Genomic DNA, 20953 nt, shown 5'->3' on the forward strand with positions numbered 1-20953 from the left:
AAGTGACACGTGTCATTTCTGGTGTCTGTTTTAATATTATATTATTATTGATTTGGTATTTATTATCCACCAACAATTTGCAAAAGAACCAAGAATAAGAAAATTTTGTTATTTACAACTACAGAGTACTTAACAGCTCACTAATTTTAAAATTTTCATTTTTAGGCAGATAATTCAAGCTAGCCTCAAAATGATCCTACTATCAAGTAAAGATGCTTCCGCCTCCCGGCCCAATCAGAGCCCGGGAGTAGCAGAGCGAGGTAAGGGGCTCCTCACCCCCAAATGCACATGACCTCAAGGTCACAAATTAAATCCTTAATCAACTATGCTAAGCAAGTAGGGTAGTTCTTTTGAATATGAAACTTGCTACAAATAATTGAGGAGGTTAGGGAAAACAAGATGAGAATATTGATACTCAGCTAATCAGCTATAATGCTACATTTACAGTTCCAGAAAATCCTAGCTATTCCAAACCACAACAACCAGCATTTTGAGTAACAAGTGCACAACAGAGTATAGACATTCAAAAGACGAGCACCAATAACTTGAAAACTGACACTCCTAGTACCCCCATCACCCCCCGCCCCCCAAAAGCCACTAACTGTACAGGGAAATCCAACTTTCCATAGCCTCGTACTGATAAAGAAAACTGAACTGCCTACAATGCAAGTGATTCCATTTGCCTCACATTTAATTTTGTTAACTTTAAACACCAATTCCCCAAAAGAATGAAACTGGAAGCCTATTCTTTTTGAAACAATATCAACATCAGGACCCTCCATATCTCATCATCTCAAATCTTCAACTACAATTCTTCCCTATTCATCCATAGGGGCTACAAAAGTCATAACTTAATTTCTGATTTGAACTGCCATTGAAGCAACTTATCGTCCATTTGATATGTACACTTTAGCATATCCAACACATTAGGACTGAAATTCCACCTCCTATTCTCAATAACACTCTCTGTCATTTTAATTTTTCCAGCAATAACAATCAGAAGAGCATGACAAATAACATCGTCTACCACAGAGCACTGACCAGACTTTTAAGCTTTACCTTGCATGTGAGATGTGACGTGAACTTTTGACAACATGAATAAGAAGTAACTATATATATAATTTATGGCCTGTTGTTGGATTGCCTCATAGAAAAATTGGCAATAATAATCACTCATTTTAAAACCAATTTTATATATATATAAAGTTAAGCATTCTACTAACTATTATTGCCAATTTTTCTATGAGGCAATCCAACAAAAGGCCACAAATTACACGCAACAAGTAACTATATATATAATTACACCAATAGTTGCTCTAAAATACAAATAAGAAGTTATATAGTTCCATGCAGTAAAAGTCAAACATTCTGGCTTAGAGGGGAAAGTAAGCATGGTTTTGAACAAAATAAAAAGTGAAACAAGTTTTCCTCATTAAAGTCAAATCATCAACATGATATAATGAACAGTACGTTTGATACTACACTTAATTATAAGAAGAAAGAAATAGGGGTGGACCTGTGTGAGGTAGAAAGTGACAGACTGACAGTGGTAGCAGCAATGCCCCCAGCCCTGGACGTCTGTGGATAGAAGGACCTCAAGCCATCATTGAGAGCTTCAAAGAATTTAGTCATTTCAGCTTATTCATAGATGACAATGTCTAACCAAACCCAATTTACCGATAGAAAATAACCCCTAAAACAATAACACCACCTAAGGAGAAATAATGAATGGACAAAAAGGGAGACAAACCAAGTAAATTTGATATTATTTCTAGCAAGAAAAGCATATGAAAATACACAAAAAGATAACACGGTTTAAAGAGAAGCTTCAAAACGAAGGAAAGAGTTATCATTACAAATGTTGCATAAGAACTCAAACTTATTTTTATTTGAGTTTGAACAATCACTCATTTTGCTAGATAATTTCATCATCTAGTTGTTGTAGAGAATGAAATCTAGCACTTTAAAACGGATTTGGCACTGGTAAATCACATCTATGCCCTTTTCTTGCAATATGAATTCGGTAAAATGTTGCTGAGTTCGTCTCATTGCAAATGTTTCTTCTAGAGTTCAACATAAACTTAATTTAAATGGGAGAGATACAAGAAGGTATCCTTGGCTACGATTAAAAGGAACAAGCTCCATAAGACCAAGATATAATTCCGGGTCACTCCATGGTGAACATAATCAGCCAAAATCTCACGAACCCCATCCATCGACCTATGACGAATTCCATGATACACATAATAGGTAAAAGCTAGGGCAGCAATCTCAAGAGATAACGTATGAAGCTTTGATGAATAAAAGACCGCCTGGTAGAAACTTGGATAGGTGAAACAAATTGAACCCATCTTCATGTAAACAAGGGAGAACAACAGATATGTACCCGTGAGGTACATTCCAGATACTCTATGCAAGATTGACAAGGTGGAATTAGATTGAGGCCGATAAATAAGAAGATGAGGAGATAATGGGCGAAGGACATTCTTATGATCATCAACATTAGTTTCTCCCTTACCAACATTTATCTCATTATCTACAAAAGGAAAAAAATAAAAAACAAAAGACAATGGTTAAAATCTTAAAATAGCACAAAAACAAAGACAAGAAATGAATCAATATGATAGTGTAATATAAACAAGTCACGTGACAACTACAATTGTGTTTAAATACATCTCATGAGTTTTTTTAATTTTGAATTAGTTCATATAGTTCTTGGTAATTTCATACTTTTGCATTTTACTCTATTACAGTCTCACACACCCTATTTTGACTATTTTTAGTGATTTAAAATAAAGAGAATATACCAAGTGGAATTATTTTCTCTCATTTATGCTTTCAAAATATCAACTTTAGTGACCGCAAATGTGTTGCATCTAAAAATAAACAAAGGAAGTATAAGCTACATGTTTTTTCTATAGAAAAGTTGTGTTAGGCTATATACTTTCAAACTTAATACGTTAATAGTCATTTGGTTGACATAAAATTACACTGGAAGTTGAATGAATTTGGCCAATTGGTTGGTAGAAGATTACTCTGATTCTCCTAACACAACGTTCTATCAACCAACCACTTAAAACCTTTTTCAAAGAATCATATCAACAAAAAACAAATAGCTCGTAATTCTGGTATAAATTTTCACTAGCCAATAGAGCAATGCATAAACAATCCATACAATTTCCAAAGTGTGCTCCGAATTAAGTTCTGAAAACACGACAACTCTCGAACCAATGTGATTAAAACACTTCTACTCTACTAAGAAAAAAGGCAGTTAGATCTCTTACCTCTCATCATCAGCAATCAAACAATCTTTTAACACCGAGGGGATAATTTGAAACAATTATATGACCATAAAAAAGGCTGGTTACTTGAATTATTACCTAAATTCTTTGTGGCAGCAGTGGAGAAGTATCTGGCAAAGCTAGGATTAGCGAAATCGGGGCGAGAAACAGGCGAAAACGAAGGACTAGCCTGTTTTCCAGTTCCAGCACCAATTGATGAAAAATAAGCATTGAGAAACCCTAGCCCTTGCTCACTGCTGCGTGGCGAGATTCCGACCGATTGATTAGCAATTCTAGCTCCATATCCCTCACAACCAAGGGTCTACATACACATCAATCAAAAAATCAAATTCAAATTGATTGAAACAACAAACTCATTCTTACGAATTTCTAGGTTAAAATCAATCATTTTAATCATTGAAACTGAAATTTTTCATTGATTTTGAATTGAATTTGCTTGATGATTTCAGTGATTTATAATGAATTGTAAACTGATTTATACAGATTAAAATCGAATTATAACTGTAAATTGGCGAAATATACAGAAATTTGAAGAAATTAAGGATGAAACTTACAGCATTGAAGAGAGAAGAGCGAAAAGATCTGGAGATAGAACGTCCGATTCGAGAAAGCATCATCTTGACGATAACGAAGAGATGATCTGAAGATGAATGCAGAGAATTTCAGTAGCTTGAAAATTTCTGAATCAAAATCAAATGAAGACGTCAGAAAATTTAACCAGAAAAGAAAAAAAAGAATTGGAGGAGAGAGAAAATACTCAAAATAGGTGAGCGTAAAACCGTAATGTGACAATAATTGTGGTTTGTGGGGTGATCAAATGAGTTCTCAACCCAAATTGGCTTTTTGGTGGGGTGATTAATTATTTAATTATAATTAGAGGAGCAATTTTCATAGATAATGCTAAAATGTAAATTAATCCCGTATGTATATCAATTTTAAAACTATTTTCCGCAATATCATTCACATAGTCTCGGATTCGAGCTTTATTTTTTATTTTTTTTAAAACTGCTAACAACGATGGCGGTTCAACATACCATTAGCGGTTGTATATTAAGTATAACCCCTAATCAAGATACGGGGGGCCCACCTCCTATCATAGGAGGTGGGATGAGGAATCGGACCCACGCCACTTGTGGGGGAGATGGAGGGACTAACCATGATCCTCAGTCAAAGTCAAAGGTGATGAATGAAATGTCCAAGTGAATGAAATGCCAAGTGACCGTCAAAGGTGATGAATTCGACGGTAATCGGACTTTGGAGTAGTGACCATAGTTTTGGAGTACCACTGGGGTGGTTTATCTTCTCTGTGAAATAATATGGGAGTATTGTGTTTTGGAAGATGAAGACTTTGAAATATTAATATCAATTGAGTACCTAGCTACTAAGGCACTGATACGTGTTTGCAAATACATATCGAGTACCTAATAAGGCCATGAATATTAATTCACCTTATTTTTACTTATTTCAGAAAAAAAAATTCAGAAATTACAAAAAATAAGTTAAGTTTAGATTTTTGTATTATGTGTGGTTTTTTATCGCTAAATATCTTTAATTTCGTAATGAATTTTTTTTTATAAAAATACATATTAATAAATTACTCACTATTTATTACAAATCTAACAATATCCATGTTAACTAAAAAAATGCGATTTGAACCCCTAATCTCATGGAATGAATACGACACATCTTACCATCTTAACTAGAAATAATTTATGATTTATTCATTCACATAAATGTATTTAAATATAGAAAGATGAATAACATTCAAATTAAAAACAAAAAAGACTCATATTACTCTTAATATTTTTTTTTGATATCCACATTATATTCCAAATAATTAATACTAAAGATTTCAAATACTTTATTATAAAAATCTACTCAAAGTAACGTCTCGGGACAACACTCGGGTCACTCACTAATTAGACAATTAAATCAGTCCAAATTAGATCAAATATGACAAATTAGAACAAAAAGAGAGTGAGGGATATCTCTAGTGGTTAGAGTTCTCCTCCCAATACCAAGAGATCTTGGAATCGATTTTCATCATCCGCTCTTGTGGCTCTCTAAACACCAAAAAAAAAAAAAAAATTAGAATAAAACCCCTCAATTTTCACATTTACCAACTCGTCTTAGTTATGATAGCATTGTAAAAATTGGCTGTTAGTAGAGAATCTACTAATGAACAAAGAGATCATTTCTAGACCTTACGCCTTACACCATCAAATTGGCTAATTTGCACCCACAAAAAACCCCAATTAAAGACTAATAAATCCATAAAATTCATAATTGTGGACTAAATTTAAACCCACCCATTTTATGATTCGCGCAATTTGCCAACAACTGATAACTCAAATCCACATACTAAATTTCAACCCTCAAACAAATTCTCCCTCTTTCTCTCTCCTATATATAATCCAGCTTTCTTCTGGGTTTTTGCAACAATTTCTCAAAGTGTTCATCTTTCAAGTTTTAAGCTCAACAATGGCTTCTTCTTCAACCATTCCTTTCTTAGCTGGTACAACAACTACACCTGTATCAAATGGGTTAAGATATGGCCTACTTTCCCATGTCAAAAATTCAAGAGTTGTGTACAATGGCTTGAGAATGGAGGAGAGAGAAAATGAAGGGGTTTGTGCTGCTTCAATGGCGGTAGGAGTGAAATCAAGATTTGGGTCTCTTAGAGGAGGTGGTGGTGCTGTTTTGGATCGACCCAGTTTTGATCAGTCTCAATTTGACCCTTCAACCCAAGTTCAAGAAGGTAGTCTTTTCAATTTTGTTTGTGTTTCTTGATTTTTGCGAATTTTAAAAATTTGTACTCAATTATTATTTGTATGATTTAATTCAAATGGGATTGTTTGTATGAAGTGTTAGACTGTCTGATACAAGAATTTGAGGTTATCTTGTTAGTTCGAGTTCGGGTTTGTCGGATTTAGGTTTGATTATTACAACTGTTTCTTGTTTGAGTGAAAACCTGAATTAAGGATATGAAATGAATGGTTAAACATAAGTATATAACTGAATTTTCAATTGGTATGCTGATAAAATTACAAGTAATCTATTGTCTTGGATCATGAAGTGTTGCTTTATCCTTCATACAATCATACTAGTCGTTTACTGTTTGGATGCTTTTGACATAGCGTTCTTGGTTCTTGCAATTGTTCTGTGTGTATTTAGTTTGTTGTGTTTATTTTGTTGCAATGACATTTGTGTAAAATAATCCAGTTGGGGTTCTTTGTGTGACTATCAGACTGTGTTGTGCAAGAAATAGCGTAATAAGGTTACCGGGTTTGTTGAAGTTTGGTTAGGTTATTACTACTGTTGAGCTTGTTAGAGTGGAAAGTTTTGTGTGTAGGGATATGGAATGAATGGTTAATTTTACTGATCTTTCAATTGGTATGCTGATTAAATTTTAAGGAATCTATTGTCTTGAATCATGAAGTGTTGCTTTAGGAGCAGATATCCTACCCAGCATACTAGTTATATACTGTTTATATACATGCTGCCATGTTGCCGTAGCGTTCTTGGTGAATAGCTGTTAAATTTTTGTAGGAGGAGACATTGGACGGGTAAGGGATAAGAAAGGTACTGGAAGTGGAGACAGTTACAGGGTTTTGCTGCTTGATGATGAGCGCCACACAGAAAAGCTTGGTGAGCGAAAGTTACATTCTGTACAAGTTTGAATGCAACAGAAGTTATGATGATTATCGTTTTTGGTTCTAAGTTGTACCGTCTTTTTATGTTTAGTTTTGAAGGTATTACCCCAGGTTGTTCCATCAGTTACTCCAGACGATGCAAGAATCTTCAGTGAATCACGACAAAATGGTGTTGCAGTGATTATTGTGGCTGTGAAGGTATGCTAATGTCTGTCTTTTGCTCCTAATCCTTCTGTTCAACAAATAAGATATTGGTGTCAGTGTGTTACGTGTTCTTAGCTTTGTTATATGATACCTCATACTCGAATATTGTTGGGCTGCTCATATTTGGGACCAAATTGTACTTTGATTGTATTATACTAGATCTTTTGGCTGATAGCATGCCTTCTCTGTTTCTCCAAATAACTTGAACTAGCACAATAGTTTGGAAATCAGATAGGTTTGATACTGTCTTCTAAACTGAAAATTTTGGTCTTTGGTTCAGATAAGTATTTAGCCCAGTTAAACAAATCAGAATCCACTTTTTAAGTTATTAGTGCAATATCAATTATATGTTTAGCCGAAGCAACTTTGTGGGAATAAGAGCTCTTTAAAGCCCTCTGAGGCATTGACCCTCTTAGTCTCTTAAAACATTAGACTGTGCAGTACACTTGCCTTGAGCAGCTTATAAGTGTTCTTCATTGATACAGGGAATCCATTTGATATGAAATAGAATAGGAATATTTAAAGAGAGAAATGAATTTTCACCATTGATTTCAGCAAAGGCTTCCATGAGTATCTGAAGGAGTGTCTTGTAGTATCTTCCTCTTTAAGTAATGCTCAATTTGAAATTGAAGGAAATGTTGTCGCACCTTTATAAATACTCTGAGTGTAGTTTGATCTTGACTATAATGAAACATGATAGAATTGCACCGGTACTGGGAAAATTATGAGTTACTTGGCAGTTGATGTTAAGTTATTTAGAGTGTTGAAGTGGAGAGCTCGCTCGTGAAAGGCAGGCGCGACCCTCTCCGAAAGCGCGACAAAATCGCGTTGAGTTTCTGGAAATCTGGCAGATTTTAGAGGCGCGCCCGCTCCTCCGGTTGGCGCACCCGCGCCACCGTTTGGCGCGACCCGCGCCTAGGGCGCGACAAAATCGCGCCAGGTTTCTGGAAAATTGGATTTTTGGCAAAACAAGGAAGGAGCGCCCGCGCCCCATGGTGGAGCGCTCGCGCCATTGTGTTGGCGCGCCTGCGCCTTCTCGTTCGCGCCCGCGTTGTCTTCCTCGACTTCGGTTTTGCGGTTATTTCCTTTATATTGAAAGTATGCCTTTCGGTTTTTGTTACAGAACATATATTTTCCTCTCTGAAATTCTCTCTTCTCTACACCATTATTGAAGAAACTTGCAACCTCTTCATTAATCTTCTATCATTTATTAATTGATTGAGAATTTGATCATCTTTCTACACATTTAAGTGCTTAAAGTGTAGAGTTCGTCTATTGTATCTCAAAGCGTATTTCTAGTTCAACCCAAGCACCGTTGTAGGGGAAATTAACGCTTTAGGAAAGTGTTCTTACGCCTTAGACGAGTATCAAGTATCGAAGACTCACGTGGTCCATGGTATTCTCGTGTTCTTGGATGTTCATTTGGCTTGGAGTGAGGCAAGTATAGTTTTTCATACTTGTAGTTTAGTTTGATACTCTGTATTTTTTGCTTTCTAAACTTGTTGGTGTTTGGTTGTTGTTGTAATTGGTATTATATTACATTGTAATTTCAGATTTCTCAAATTCTTAGGGTTAGAATTTGTTCTACTTTAGCATATTTCATAACAGTTGAAAACTACAATTTCTCACTACAATGGATTACTTAGAGAAAACCTAGTCCATAAGTCAAAAATTATCTGACGTTTTGAATTTAAAAATCAAGATTGTTCATTTTGCAGGCTTGCAGCTAATAAAATGAGTACTGAAAAACCCTTGCTTGAAAGGCTGCTTCTTTTTTATAATGTCCTGTCAAAAATTAGTGTGCCAGAGTTGTGATCTGAAGTTTCCCATAGTCTGTTTAGCTGTTTTATGATATTCAAGTCTTCTAGAAGCCTATGGTTATAGTGTTGCATAATGTATCCGATGCTTCCTAAAAAGACTTCGGGCATTAGCTAGAGAAAGTGAAAATCAACCAATTTCTTAGGTACACGAATGTTAAGCATGAGAATTTCAGTGACATTTAACTGAAATTAACCCACGGAATAAGACATTTTGGTACAAAGAGTAGACTTTAGGTTCTATGTGGTATTAAGGGAAATGAACTCTTGATGCAGATGCTGCATTAATAATTTCTTTCACTCATCCAATAACTTGATTTAAATACGATCAAATGGTGCAATGCCCTGACTTCTAGGTGTAAGTATTTAGTAACATGTTAAGTTACTTTTCCAACAAAAATAGAACACTGACATCTTATTGACATATTAGTGAGCACAAATTAGTTTTGGCAGTATAAGAAAAATTAAAAAAAGGGTCAAAGATTGTGTTATAGTGACAAAATTTTCCACTGAAGCTGACTATTCAGAATTCAGAAATACCATAAAATCTTTAGTTGTTATCATTTGCAGAATATATGAGCTGAATTTTATTTCAACATTTTTTTAATATATGCGAGACTGGATGAATAAAGAAACAAAAACGAGACGTCCGAAATGGGACTTGTTTTGAATTTATGATCCATATGGAAGGCACTTGTAGGCTTGTAGCAAATTCATTAGCTTTATTTTGCTGACTCTTTTTGGTTTTCTCTTGTAGTAGTTGGACTAGGAAAGTTAGCAGTCATTTCTTGCTCTTTACTCATCTTTCTTTTCCAGTCAATACTTTCTGAAGGCTATCAATAACGTTACTATGGTGAGTTATCGCCTGTTCTTTGTTTTATGGTTATTATCATCCATGTGTTCTCAACTATTTATCTCATATTCGCTTGATTTAATTAACTCAACCCATCCTTTGAAAGATGGAGACACTTTAATTTCGGCAGGTGGAAATTTTGAGTTGGAATTCTTCACCCCTGACAATTCTGATAGAAGGTACCTTGGAATCTGGTACAAGAAAATTCCTGTGCAAACTGTGGTTTTGGTAGCCAATCGGGAGGTGCCACTCGAGACTCTTGTGAGTTCTTCAGCAGCCATGCTTAGACTCACTACCGGGTCAGTCCTTGAGCTTGTCAATGGCACAGGTGCTGTTGTTTGGGAAACCAACTTGACAAGAACTGTGAAGAATCCGGTTGCTGAGCTTTTAGACTCTGGAAATCTTGTCATTAGGGATGTGGATGGTGATCATAAAAATGGTGATAGTTTTTTATGGCAGAGCTTTGATTTTCCGTGTGACATCCAGTTGCCTGGGATGAAGCTGGGAAAGGACTTGGTCACAGGGCTTGATCGGTACCTCACTTCCTGGAGAAGTAGCGATGATCCTTCACCAGGAAGCTATACATATCGTCTTGATTACCATGGTTATCCGCAACCAGTTCTGATGAAAGGCCACATGGAGCAGTATAGGAACAGACCATGGAATGGAGTAAGGTTCAGTGGTAGTCCAAGTCTGAAGCCTAACCCTTACTTCACCTTTGACTTTGTCATGAATTCTAAGGAAACATATTATGTTTATGAACTTCTCAATAACTCGGTCATTTCTCATAGGATCTTGAGCCCCTATGGGACCATGCAAAGGCTTGTTTGGAGTGATCATATACAAGGATGGGTAATGTACTTGACTGCGCAGTCTGATAATTGTGATACATATTCTCTGTGTGGCAAGTTTGGAAGTTGTAAGCCAACTCTCCTGAATGTGGGTGTTTGAAAGGTTTCAGTCCAAAATCACCTAGTGATTGGAATTCCGGGAATGGTCAAATGGGTGTGCAAGGAAGACCCCTTTGAGTTGTAATGGAGGAGATAGCTTTGTCAAGTATACCAACATCAAGCTGCCTGATACGCAATATTCCTGGTATAACACGAGCATGAACCTTGATGGATGCAGGAACAAGTGCTTGTCTAATTGCTCCTGTGTAGCTTATGCTAATTTGGATGTAAGGGCAGGGGGAAGTGGGTGTTTGATTTGGATTGATGTCCTGACCGATCTTAAGATTTACCCCGAAAATGGGCAGGATCTCTTTGTCAAGCTAAATGCTTCTGATATAGGTAAGACATTTATCAGAATATGCTGTATGATTAACAGTTTGGTCTATTAGTTGACTATTTGCAGGAGCTCATTATATGTTTGCCTGTTACAATTTGACTTTTTTTTTTTTTTTAAAAAATATATGTTGTTGACAGGAAAGGGGGAAAGGCAAATCTGGATAATATTAAGCTCAATTATTGCTGTTATAATACTCCTGATTTTGTGCACAACACTCTTTTTATGGAAGAAAAGGAATTTCAGGAGAAAAGGTAGCTTTCTGTTTGTCAGTTGCTATGTAGTACATGATGTCTAGAGTTGTGCAGCTGTGCTCTCATTATTTCTGGATTGAGAAGGGAAATAATAGCTTGAATCTTAAGGTGTAGCAGACTAGCAGTAGTAATTCAAGTGTCAAATTAATTATGCTTTATGCAGTATAGTAGTATACAACGTAGTTTATATTTGGCAGTTCTACTATCTAGCAGGAGGAGCTAGAGAAAGTTACATGGTCAATGATGGAGAGAACGCAGAACCGGAGTTGCCATTGTTTGACATCAGTGTTATTGCTGAGGCTACCAATAATTTCTCATATACAAATAGGCTTGGTGAAGGCGGCTTTGGCCCTGTGTACAAGGTATGAGAGGCTTCGAATCTGCATATATGTCTATAGTTGTTTGAATAGTTTGTTGCTTACAAGGAGTTAAAGAGATTCCGATGTTTCTATTTGATGTTGGATGAATTGAACCAATAACAGAAGAAAATGAAAAGATCTTTTCAGTTTGTTTGGGAAAATCTTTTTGATCTTTTACAGCAATACCCAGGGTATGCTGAAATCAAGAAAAGAGATAGCAGTGAAGAGGCTCTCTAAAGAATCAAGGCAAGGACTAGATGAGTTCAAGAATGAAGTTATATGCATTGCGAAGTTGCAGCATAGAAACCTTGTAAAACTCATTGGGATGTTGCATTGAAGGAGAAGAGCGGATGCTAGTGTACGAATGCATGAGCAGCAAGAGTTTGGACTTGTTCATATTTGGTTAGACTCGTTCTTAACTTTCCATCTTGATTTTGGTATTCCAACATTGTTTTTCATTTCACTTACTTTACTAAGGAAAGAAGATTTGACTGTTCAGATGATATGAGAAGTAAGTCTCTGGAGTGGTCCAGGCACTTTCAGATTATTAAAGGGATAGCTCGCGGTCTTCTTTATTTGCATCAGGATTCAAGGTTAAAAATTGTTCACAGAGACCTCAAGGCCAGCAATATCCTGCTAGACTCAGAAATGAACCCGAAATTTCTGATTTTGGTATGGCTCGGAGTTTTGAAGGAAATGAGTGTGAAGCAAAGACCAACAAAGTAGTTGGAACCTAGTAAGCTTCTCCCACCACTTGAATTGTGTGTGTAAACTCTCTCTTTTCATTGTACATTCCATATATAAGCTAACATTATATTTTGTTTCTTTTATGTCCTTCTAGTGGATACATGTCTCCAGAATATGCAATAGACGGGCTCTTTTCAGTTAAGTCTGACGTATACAGCTTTGGGGTACTTGTGCTAGAAATTATCAGTAGTAAGAAAAACAGAGGATTCAACCATCCAGACCACCACCATAACCACCTTGGACATGTAAGAAAGTTAGAAAGCTTTTGCACCTTTCTCTTTTCTTAATGCTTGCATCAATCTAATAATTTCATTCGAGCGAACACAGTCTTGCATTGTTTCATTGTTTAGTAGTTTTGGTCCAATTTAAGATTAAAATCAATAAAAATAAACCCGAAAATGAATAAAAGAAATGGTCTTAAAATAACTACAGATTGTTTGAAAATCACCCCTTTCCTCGGTCTAGCTAGTTCTGAAGCTAACCTTTGACAGTATTGTTTAGGCATGGAGACTTCACAATGAAGGTTTGGCTTCGGAACTTGTTGATCCATCAATAGGGGCCTCCTGCAATACATCTGAAGTACTGAGATCAATACACATAAGCTTGCTGTGCGTGCAGCAAAGCTCTGATGATCGCCCCAGCATGCCGTCTGTTATAGTAATGTTAGATAGCGATGTTGCATTGCCTCAACCAAAGAAACCCGAGTTTTTCGTAGGGAGGGAGTTCCTTGACAAAGAATATTTATCTAGTGCTACAATATCTGGATCACATTGCAGCAATGAGATGAGTATAACAGTCAAGGGTTACTCGAGCTATCCCTTTAATAATCTGAAAGTGCCTGGGCCACTCCAGAGACTTACTTCTCATATCATCTGAACAGTCAATCTTCTTTCCTTAGTAAAGTAAGTGAAATGAAAAACAATGTTGGAATACCAAAATCCTAAACCCTATAACATCTGAACAGTCAAGGGTTACTCGATAGCATTCTTTATACTGTTAGTATATGCTAATAATTAAGTAATACTGTAAGAGGTTAAGGATTAAATTTGTCATAGTTAGCTTGGTCTTGTTTTTAACATAGTTTTCATAATAACTAGTGAGTAGCCCGAGCGTTGCCTCGGGTTGCTACTTTTGTAATTGTGCAATTGGAGTATTTTTTTAAGGATTTTGAAATCTGAAATCGACATTGTTGAATGTGTTTTTTTTTTTAATTATTAAATCATCATGTGGTTTACACTTCGGTCCGTCCATTAGTTCGATGATTCTTATCAAAGCTGTCGGCTATTTAATCCCATCTCTTTCATATTTATAACATGCTTGATAATGGCTAAGATGGTTAAATACAACTTTGTTATAAATGGTTGGGTGTTCGAATCCCCTTTAACTTTATATTTTTATATGAAGTAATGTGGGTTGCTTAGGTGATGTGGCATAACGATTAAGGTTAATTCAGGGATGATGTGACATAAAGAGATGTTGGGTAGGTGATGTGGCGTAATTTAAAAGGATCTATGTGGCACATGGAAGTTTTTATAAACACCTTTTAATATATTAGTATAGATTATAAAGATTCAAGCACAAAAATTTTGAAAGTTTGATCGCATTTTCAGAAAAGTTCGATTAACTTTATTTTATTCTATTCTGTCAACTCATACTTTTAATTGTCCGAACGATATGTTTAATTATGTGGATTATATAAGTAGTTATGCTTAGATCTTCTTTCATTTCTTGTCTTGTCTTCAAATGAGGGATAGAGCGGAGCGGAGGAGAGGGCAAGGCATGACTTTCTTTCTTTCATTTACAATTAGCCAAGTAAGTAACGAATATCTATTTATCTTCCCCTATATTAAATAATCAATCAATATCCATACTAATTACTCCATTTATGGATGTTAATTGTAAACATTAGAAGCCTACCTATTACTACTACAAATACATTATTCCACGCTTATAATTTCAATGTACATTATTTTTATCACCGTATTTTGTGTGCGGCTGACTATATCATGTGGCTGCTTGTAAAAAAAACAAAGTAACCCTTATAATACTGACTGAGTAACCCTTGTAATACTGACTGAGTAACCCTTGTAATACTGACTGAGTAACCCTTATAACACTGACTAAATAACCCCTGTAACACTGATCAAGTAACTCCTATAACATTCATGAAGTGACCCCATGATAATTGTGATCAGCCACATATAAAAGTTGGTGTTTATTTATAAATTTATCATTATTGTCTGTTGTGCACAAATCTATTATATCTTTTCATATATTCTATCATTTTACACACAATTTCCAAATAGCTCAACACTAGATACTTCCAAAACAAACTTTATAGCATTGCACTTGGACATAGGTATGCTAATTAAGTTAGTTATATATCAATTAGTTATCAGCCCATGGTTTGGTTGGTTGTCGATCACTTGATCAAATAAGCCACATGTGCTTAATTGAAGTATATATTAATCTTGTACTCTACTTGATAATTCCCATTTTCTCTAGTATATTCCAGAATTTTTTCTAATGCCAAACCACTAGGCAACAACTCCAAGGCTATTATCAAGTCAGATAATGAGTGGTGTTTCTTGAGGCTGTCCTAATTGATCTTATAAAAACATAGGATGTCAATCACATGGCTGTATCATAAATATAGAGAGTAGTGAGTCGCCAAGTCAGATTCATAACACGTCATATGCACGGTGATATAAGATTGTGCACCTAACTCATAGTTAGACCTGTTTAATGGGCTGGATCTGGGTCGGGTTGGGCTTTAATTAAATGGGCCGGACCAGGCTAGGGTTGAGACAAATTTGAAACGGGCTGGTTCGGTCCATGGACCGCTGGGTCCAGCCCAACTCGACCCTTTCAAACTTTTTTTTAAATTAAATGGGTTTAAATTGTTAATAAATGTTGTCACTTATATGGGCCTTTTAATTTTTTAAAAAAAATTCTTGTCAATTAAATGGGCCTTAGTCAGAAATTTTCAGTAAAATTGTGACAGATTTATTCTTATCAAACCATAGGAGAGAGAAAACTTCTTTCACAAAAAAGAAAAAGAAAAAAAAAAAAAAAGAGAGAGAAAACTCTGCTAGAAACATGGTTGAAGAGGTGACAATGACGATGATGGATTTTGGTTCTAAATTCTCTCTTCTTCATACTCTTTTCTTGTTATTTTTCTCTCTTAATAATTTTTAGTATTTCTCAATTCTCTTATTCAAAGATGAATTTTAAGTTTTCAACTTATTCATCTAGAGATTTTTAAAAAATATAGAGATATTTATAAAATTGGCAAAGTAATTGCTTAGATCTATAAGTTTTTAGAGTTTTCTCTACTATTTTTATTTTTTAAAATTGTTTTAAATTGATATTTTGATTGTGGTGGATGAATAATAAGAGAGGATGAGAGGAAGGGTTCTGCTGTTTAAAGGGTTGTGAAACATTAATGCTTTAATGGTGACCCTTTAAGAGCCCACCACAACCCATTACCAGCCCGTATAATGAAGACCCGTTAAAAGCCGAGCCCTTTTACAAGAGTAAACGGGCTTGGCCTGTTTAAAATAGGGCCGACACAGGGCCTTAAATGGAGCCTCTGTCCATTGAACACGTCTAGTCGTAGTACTCCGACCTCACCCATCATGCGCAGGAGGTGTAAGCTGCCTGTATATTAGACAAAGGTATAGAAGAACTCAAGAATGATAGAAAAGGTGTTAATCGTATTATTGCTTAAAGTACATATACCTACCACTTAAGAGTATTACAATATCTCAAAGTCAACTGATTAATAGGGTTTAGGGTTCAGGGTTGAGGATTCAAGGTTTAGGATTTAGGGTTCAAGGTTCGGGCTTTAGGGTTCAAGGTTTAGGATTTAGGGTTCAAGGTTCGGGCTTTAGGGTTCAAGGTTTAGGGTTTAGGGTTTAGGGGTTTAGGGGTTTAGGGTTTAGGGTTTAGGGGTTAGGGTTAGGGTTAGGGTTTAGGGTTAGGGTTAGGGTTTAGGGTTAGGGTTTAGGGTTCAGGGTTTAGGGTGTAGGCCTTTTCGGGTTTAGGGTTTAGGGTTTAGGGTTCTCTCTAGCTTTACCTGTTTATGATTGGTTTACATACTATGGTGCTTTTGATGTGATGGATTTAAGGGTTATTGTTGGTGGTTTATGCCTTTTCATGTTACTTCTCTCTAGCTTTACCTGTCTATGATTGGTGTAGATACTATGGTGCTTTTTCTAGTGGTTTGTGGTGGGTTACTGGCTGTGGGTATGTTTTTGGTAAGTTGTGTGGGGCGGTTGTGACTATGCTAATGTGTTAATGGTGTGGAAGTGTGGCAATGGTTGATCTGATATTGAGGTTAATGGGGCTGTTGGTGCTTGTCACTATCGGTCTAAGGTATGGCTTTCACATTTTTTACTGGAAAATTTGTACCTGAAACAATGATTTTTTTTTTCTTCCCAATTTTAGGCCTTATGGATATTAATTTATCTCTTCTCGTCATTACATAGTTTATAAGACGATTGGTTTGCATTTTGATTAGAGTTGTATCCTATAGCTATGATTCTCCATGTCTCTATAGTGCATTGGTGGAGCGTCGGTGGCAGGCAGCGGGTTTTGCTATTTCTATATGTTTTGTTATGAAAAACTGGAAGAAGTGTGGTTTTAAAATATTTTCATATAACTTGCCAAATTAATGATCTCTGTTATCTCTTAGGCAAAGAAAAAGTTGTCACAGTAAAGATTTACACTCTTTCTTAGATAAAGTTCGTTAAATGATTGATAGGCCCCCTTTGGAACAGAGTAATAAACCTGCTGGTTACCTTATAATTTGTTTGATAAAGAACTACTTTAATGAAGACTTTCCTGATTAAAAAGTGAGACCTGCCATTTAGCTTAGCATTGATTAAAAGTGAGATTAGTGGTCATTGCATTACATGTTTTATGTAAAAAACGAATTAAGGGAATTGTTTAACTATGGAATGAGATGAGATAATATGTGTATTGGATCCATGAACTTAAGCTATGAATTAAGCTAAGCCAATAGTTGACCCCTCCTTCACTTTTAAGAGGTTAATAGTTTCACCTTACAACTATTATAACAGACTACTATACCTTTGCTCATCATCATGTATATGGATGATAATTGTTAAACTTTTCATTATTGCATTGGTTGTTTAGTCCCTCCTTTTATTGATCTCTATGCAATCTTCCTCTCCATGACAGCATCCACAGAATACTAAAAAGTAAAAAGTATATTAGTCGTTCTCTTGATGATCTTTCTCCTCCAATAGTGGAAGCTGACATATTCTATATATTCTAATTTAGTATATAGGGGTGATTAGTAACGAAACATTTGACAGAAATGGATGATTTATATAAAAGGGTTTAGTGACAGTAATGAAGTAATCAATTGAGATTGAAATGCTGATGTTATTGACAATACATTAAAACTTAAAAAAAAAATAGGAGAATAATAGTACTCCGTATGAAGGTGAAAAGTTGAATATATTCTCAGATTTTATTTTTTATTTTTGGTCAGTTACAAACTTCATTAGTATGGAAAATAAATTATAGCTACTCCATCTATAATTATGGACATTGTTTACAAATATATTTTGGGCCATTCATTAAGACCATTGAATTATTTAGCATAATTCAAGGTAAAAATTAATCTATGATTAATGAATCAAATAATGACTTGGTGGTAAAAATTGCTATTGTTATCACACTGACATGCAATTGCTTATTTGGTGATCTATCAATTACTAAAGTGACACATGGCAGAATAATACTCCTTGCTTTGTAATTTTAATAATACTATTGACTATTGATTGATTGATTGATGTGAAGAGTTTAAAGTTATTGTGGAACTGTTACTTTTGAAAACTTAAATATGTTTTCTTACTAGAATTATAACTTACAAGCACAATTGACTGATCTCAATGATTGCAAATGAATAGTTCCTCGTGTATATTGTGCATGCTATGTATGTTTTGGTATGTTCTTTTATTTTATTGTATACACTATGAAAGGTTGTGCATCTATATGATTTTTCTTTAAAATGGTTCTCGCTGTATCTATGTGCTTTAGCGATGTTCAAGGAATTGGTCCAAATATCTGAATGTTTTCAAAATGATCAAGTGTACTCAGAGCCTGTCATGATCTAGACCTTTCAATTCCATGGATGTATTTGCAGGTCTTTTTGGTCCTGGTCAGATGCAGAAGCCTTTTGAAGAAGCAACATTTGCTCTAAAAGTTGATGAGATAAGTGACATTGTCGAGACTGACAGTGGAGTCCACATCATCAAGAGAACAGAGTGAGTTGCTCAAGTGACAAACAATTACCTACCAATGTTGTTCAGCCTGCCTGCTGTTCTAATTGTGTGTTGTTTAATTGACTTGAAATTTTCAAGAAGATAAGTGCCTTTGTTCTGATGAACTCTAGATGGGATTTAAAGCTGGACCATGTTGATCCAGTGATAATGGTTCTTTACTTTCACATGCTTGGTTTCTTTTTTGTTTGAAAAAACTACTGTAGCTTGTTCCTTTTTTTACTCCTATTTTATCATTAAAGATTTGGTCCTTTTCTTTATTGATAGTAACTCATTCCATTCTTTTTTGTTACCCATTGGCCAATTCGTTTCCTGAAACTTTCTACGTTGCCAAAATTTACCCTTTATTGTCATAATCTGAAGGTGGATAAAGAACATAATGGATATACCTAGATTTGATATTGCATTGAAAATTTGAAGGACATTACAAATTTGCTTTGTTGATACTCAAAATGTTCTTATAACTAGGGCGGAAAGCTCGCGAATTGCCTAATGGATATAGCATGTAATGAAAGATTCTTATATATTCATGATATAAAGGCTGATATTCTTTGAATTAGAAAAAAATTGAAGTTGATTTTACTTAAAATAAAGGCAAAATTAAAACTAATAATCCCACTTTTGACTCATGTTCTCAACCCTAACCTACCCTTGCGTATTTTGGAGATAATTTCACCTTTATACTCTATTATCAAAATGAGCCTTTTACCTCTTAGTGAAATTGGTAACTTGTTTAGAAGGTATTTTTCCATGTGTTGTTTTCTAATTGGTTATTATTAAAAAAAAAGGGAATAAACAAAAAAAAAGTGGGTGGTACCATCCAATTTGCTTTAAAACGGTCAATTTACCCATCCAAAACTTGCACCGATTTCGTGAACTCAAACCTACCACGGACATTTACGACAACATTTATCTGTTATATATGATTCCAAAAGGCATTATATGACCATGAGATTTATTCCCTAGGGCCTCAAGACTTTTCGCCACCGGCCCCGTGTCCTCCGAAATTCCTCAAAAAGCGTAAATAATAGCCTTTAATATTGGAATTTTTAGAACTTTTTTCGCCTGAAAAAAAAATTGCCTAGATGTTTACTATGATCCCTAATACCCACCGAGAGTATAATTAGGTGGGTGAAACCATCCAATTAGCCTTAAAACGGTCAATTTACCCGTTCACAACTTGCACCGATTTCGTGAACTCAAGCCAACTACAGACATTTATGACAACATATAATGGTCATAAATGGTTCCAAACGCCATTATATGACCCTGATATGTATCCCCTAGGGCCTCAAGATTTTTCTCCACCGGGCCCCGTGTCCTCCGAAATTAAGCGTGGATAATAGCCTTTAATTTTTGAATTTTTTGACCTTTTTTCGTCCGGAAATAAAAATTGCCAAGATGTTTAGCATGGGCCAAAATACCCCCCAAAAATCCAATTAGGTGGGAGGAACCATCCAATTTTCCTTGAAACGGTCAATTTACCCTTTCTCAACTTGCATCGATTTCGTGAACTCAAACCTACCACGGACATTTACGACAACATTTAATGGTCATATATGATTCCAAACAGCATTATATGACCCTGAGATGTATCCCAAAGGGGCCTCAAGACTTTTCGTAATCGGGCCCCATAACCTCCAAAATTCCTCAAAAGCGTTCAATTTTGGAATTTTGGACCTTTTTTCAGCCATAAATAAAAATTTCCGAGTTATTTAGCATGGTCCCAAAAACACTCCGGGGGTCCAATTAAGTGGGAGGAACCATCCAATTTTCCTTTAATTGGCCAATTTACCTATTCACAACTTACACCGATTTCGTGAACTCAAGCCTACCACGGACATTTATGACAACATATAATGGTCATACATGGTTACAAACGACATTATATGATCCTAAGATGTATCCATAGGGCCTAAAATCTTTTCGCCACCAGGTCTCGTAACCTCCGAAATTCCTCAAAAAGCGTGGATAATAGCCTTAAATTTTGGAATTTTTTGACCTATTTTGCCCGAAAATAAAAATTGTCGAGAAGTTTACCATGGTCCCTAATACCCTCAGTGAGTACATATAGGTGGGTGGTACCATCCAATTTGCCTTAAAACGGTCAATTTACTCGTTCAAAACTTGCACCAATTTCATGAATTCAAACCTACCACGGACATT

The 20953-nt window shown here is 35.5% G+C and overlaps 2 protein-coding genes, 1 long non-coding RNA gene and 1 pseudogene across 5 annotated transcripts; 3 read left to right on the plus strand and 1 right to left on the minus strand.

The window, feature by feature from the left end:
- Positions 1-1741: 1741 nt before the first annotated feature.
- On the minus strand, positions 1742-4165 carry LOC110687516 (succinate dehydrogenase [ubiquinone] cytochrome b subunit, mitochondrial-like). The gene is made up of 4 exons (XM_021864175.1): positions 4060-4165; positions 3857-3942; positions 3381-3603; positions 1742-2536 (listed from the first exon to the last, which is right to left on the minus strand). The coding sequence occupies exons 2-4, from the start codon at positions 3917-3919 to the stop codon at positions 2082-2084; spliced, it is 741 nt and encodes a 246-aa protein (XP_021719867.1). The 5' UTR covers positions 3920-3942; positions 4060-4165; the 3' UTR covers positions 1742-2081.
- A 1315-nt stretch (positions 4166-5480) lies between these two features.
- On the plus strand, positions 5481-9820 carry LOC110687518. 2 transcript variants are annotated; one of them, XM_021864178.1, is made up of 4 exons: positions 5481-6060; positions 6852-6950; positions 7047-7153; positions 9734-9820. In XM_021864178.1, the coding sequence occupies exons 1-4, from the start codon at positions 5619-5621 to the stop codon at positions 9734-9736; spliced, it is 651 nt and encodes a 216-aa protein (XP_021719870.1). In that variant the 5' UTR covers positions 5481-5618; the 3' UTR covers positions 9737-9820. The 2 variants fall into 2 exon arrangements, with proteins under 2 accessions (XP_021719870.1, XP_021719868.1); XM_021864176.1 differs by lacking the exon at positions 9734-9820 and having other exon boundaries at positions 7047-7182.
- Positions 9802-13549, plus strand: LOC110687517 (annotated as a pseudogene).
- A 3008-nt stretch (positions 13550-16557) lies between these two features.
- On the plus strand, positions 16558-19057 carry LOC110687519. Of its 2 annotated transcripts, none has more exons than XR_002504448.1 (2): positions 16558-16850; positions 18652-19057. It is a non-coding gene; the product is annotated as an uncharacterized LOC110687519 (long non-coding RNA). The 2 variants fall into 2 exon arrangements; XR_002504449.1 differs by lacking the exon at positions 16558-16850 and adding an exon at positions 18287-18451.
- The last annotated feature ends 1896 nt before the right edge of the window (positions 19058-20953 follow it).

Source organism: Chenopodium quinoa, unplaced genomic scaffold (genome assembly GCF_001683475.1).
Source record: "Chenopodium quinoa cultivar QQ74 unplaced genomic scaffold, ASM168347v1, whole genome shotgun sequence".
NCBI lineage: Eukaryota > Viridiplantae > Streptophyta > Magnoliopsida > Caryophyllales > Amaranthaceae > Chenopodium > Chenopodium quinoa.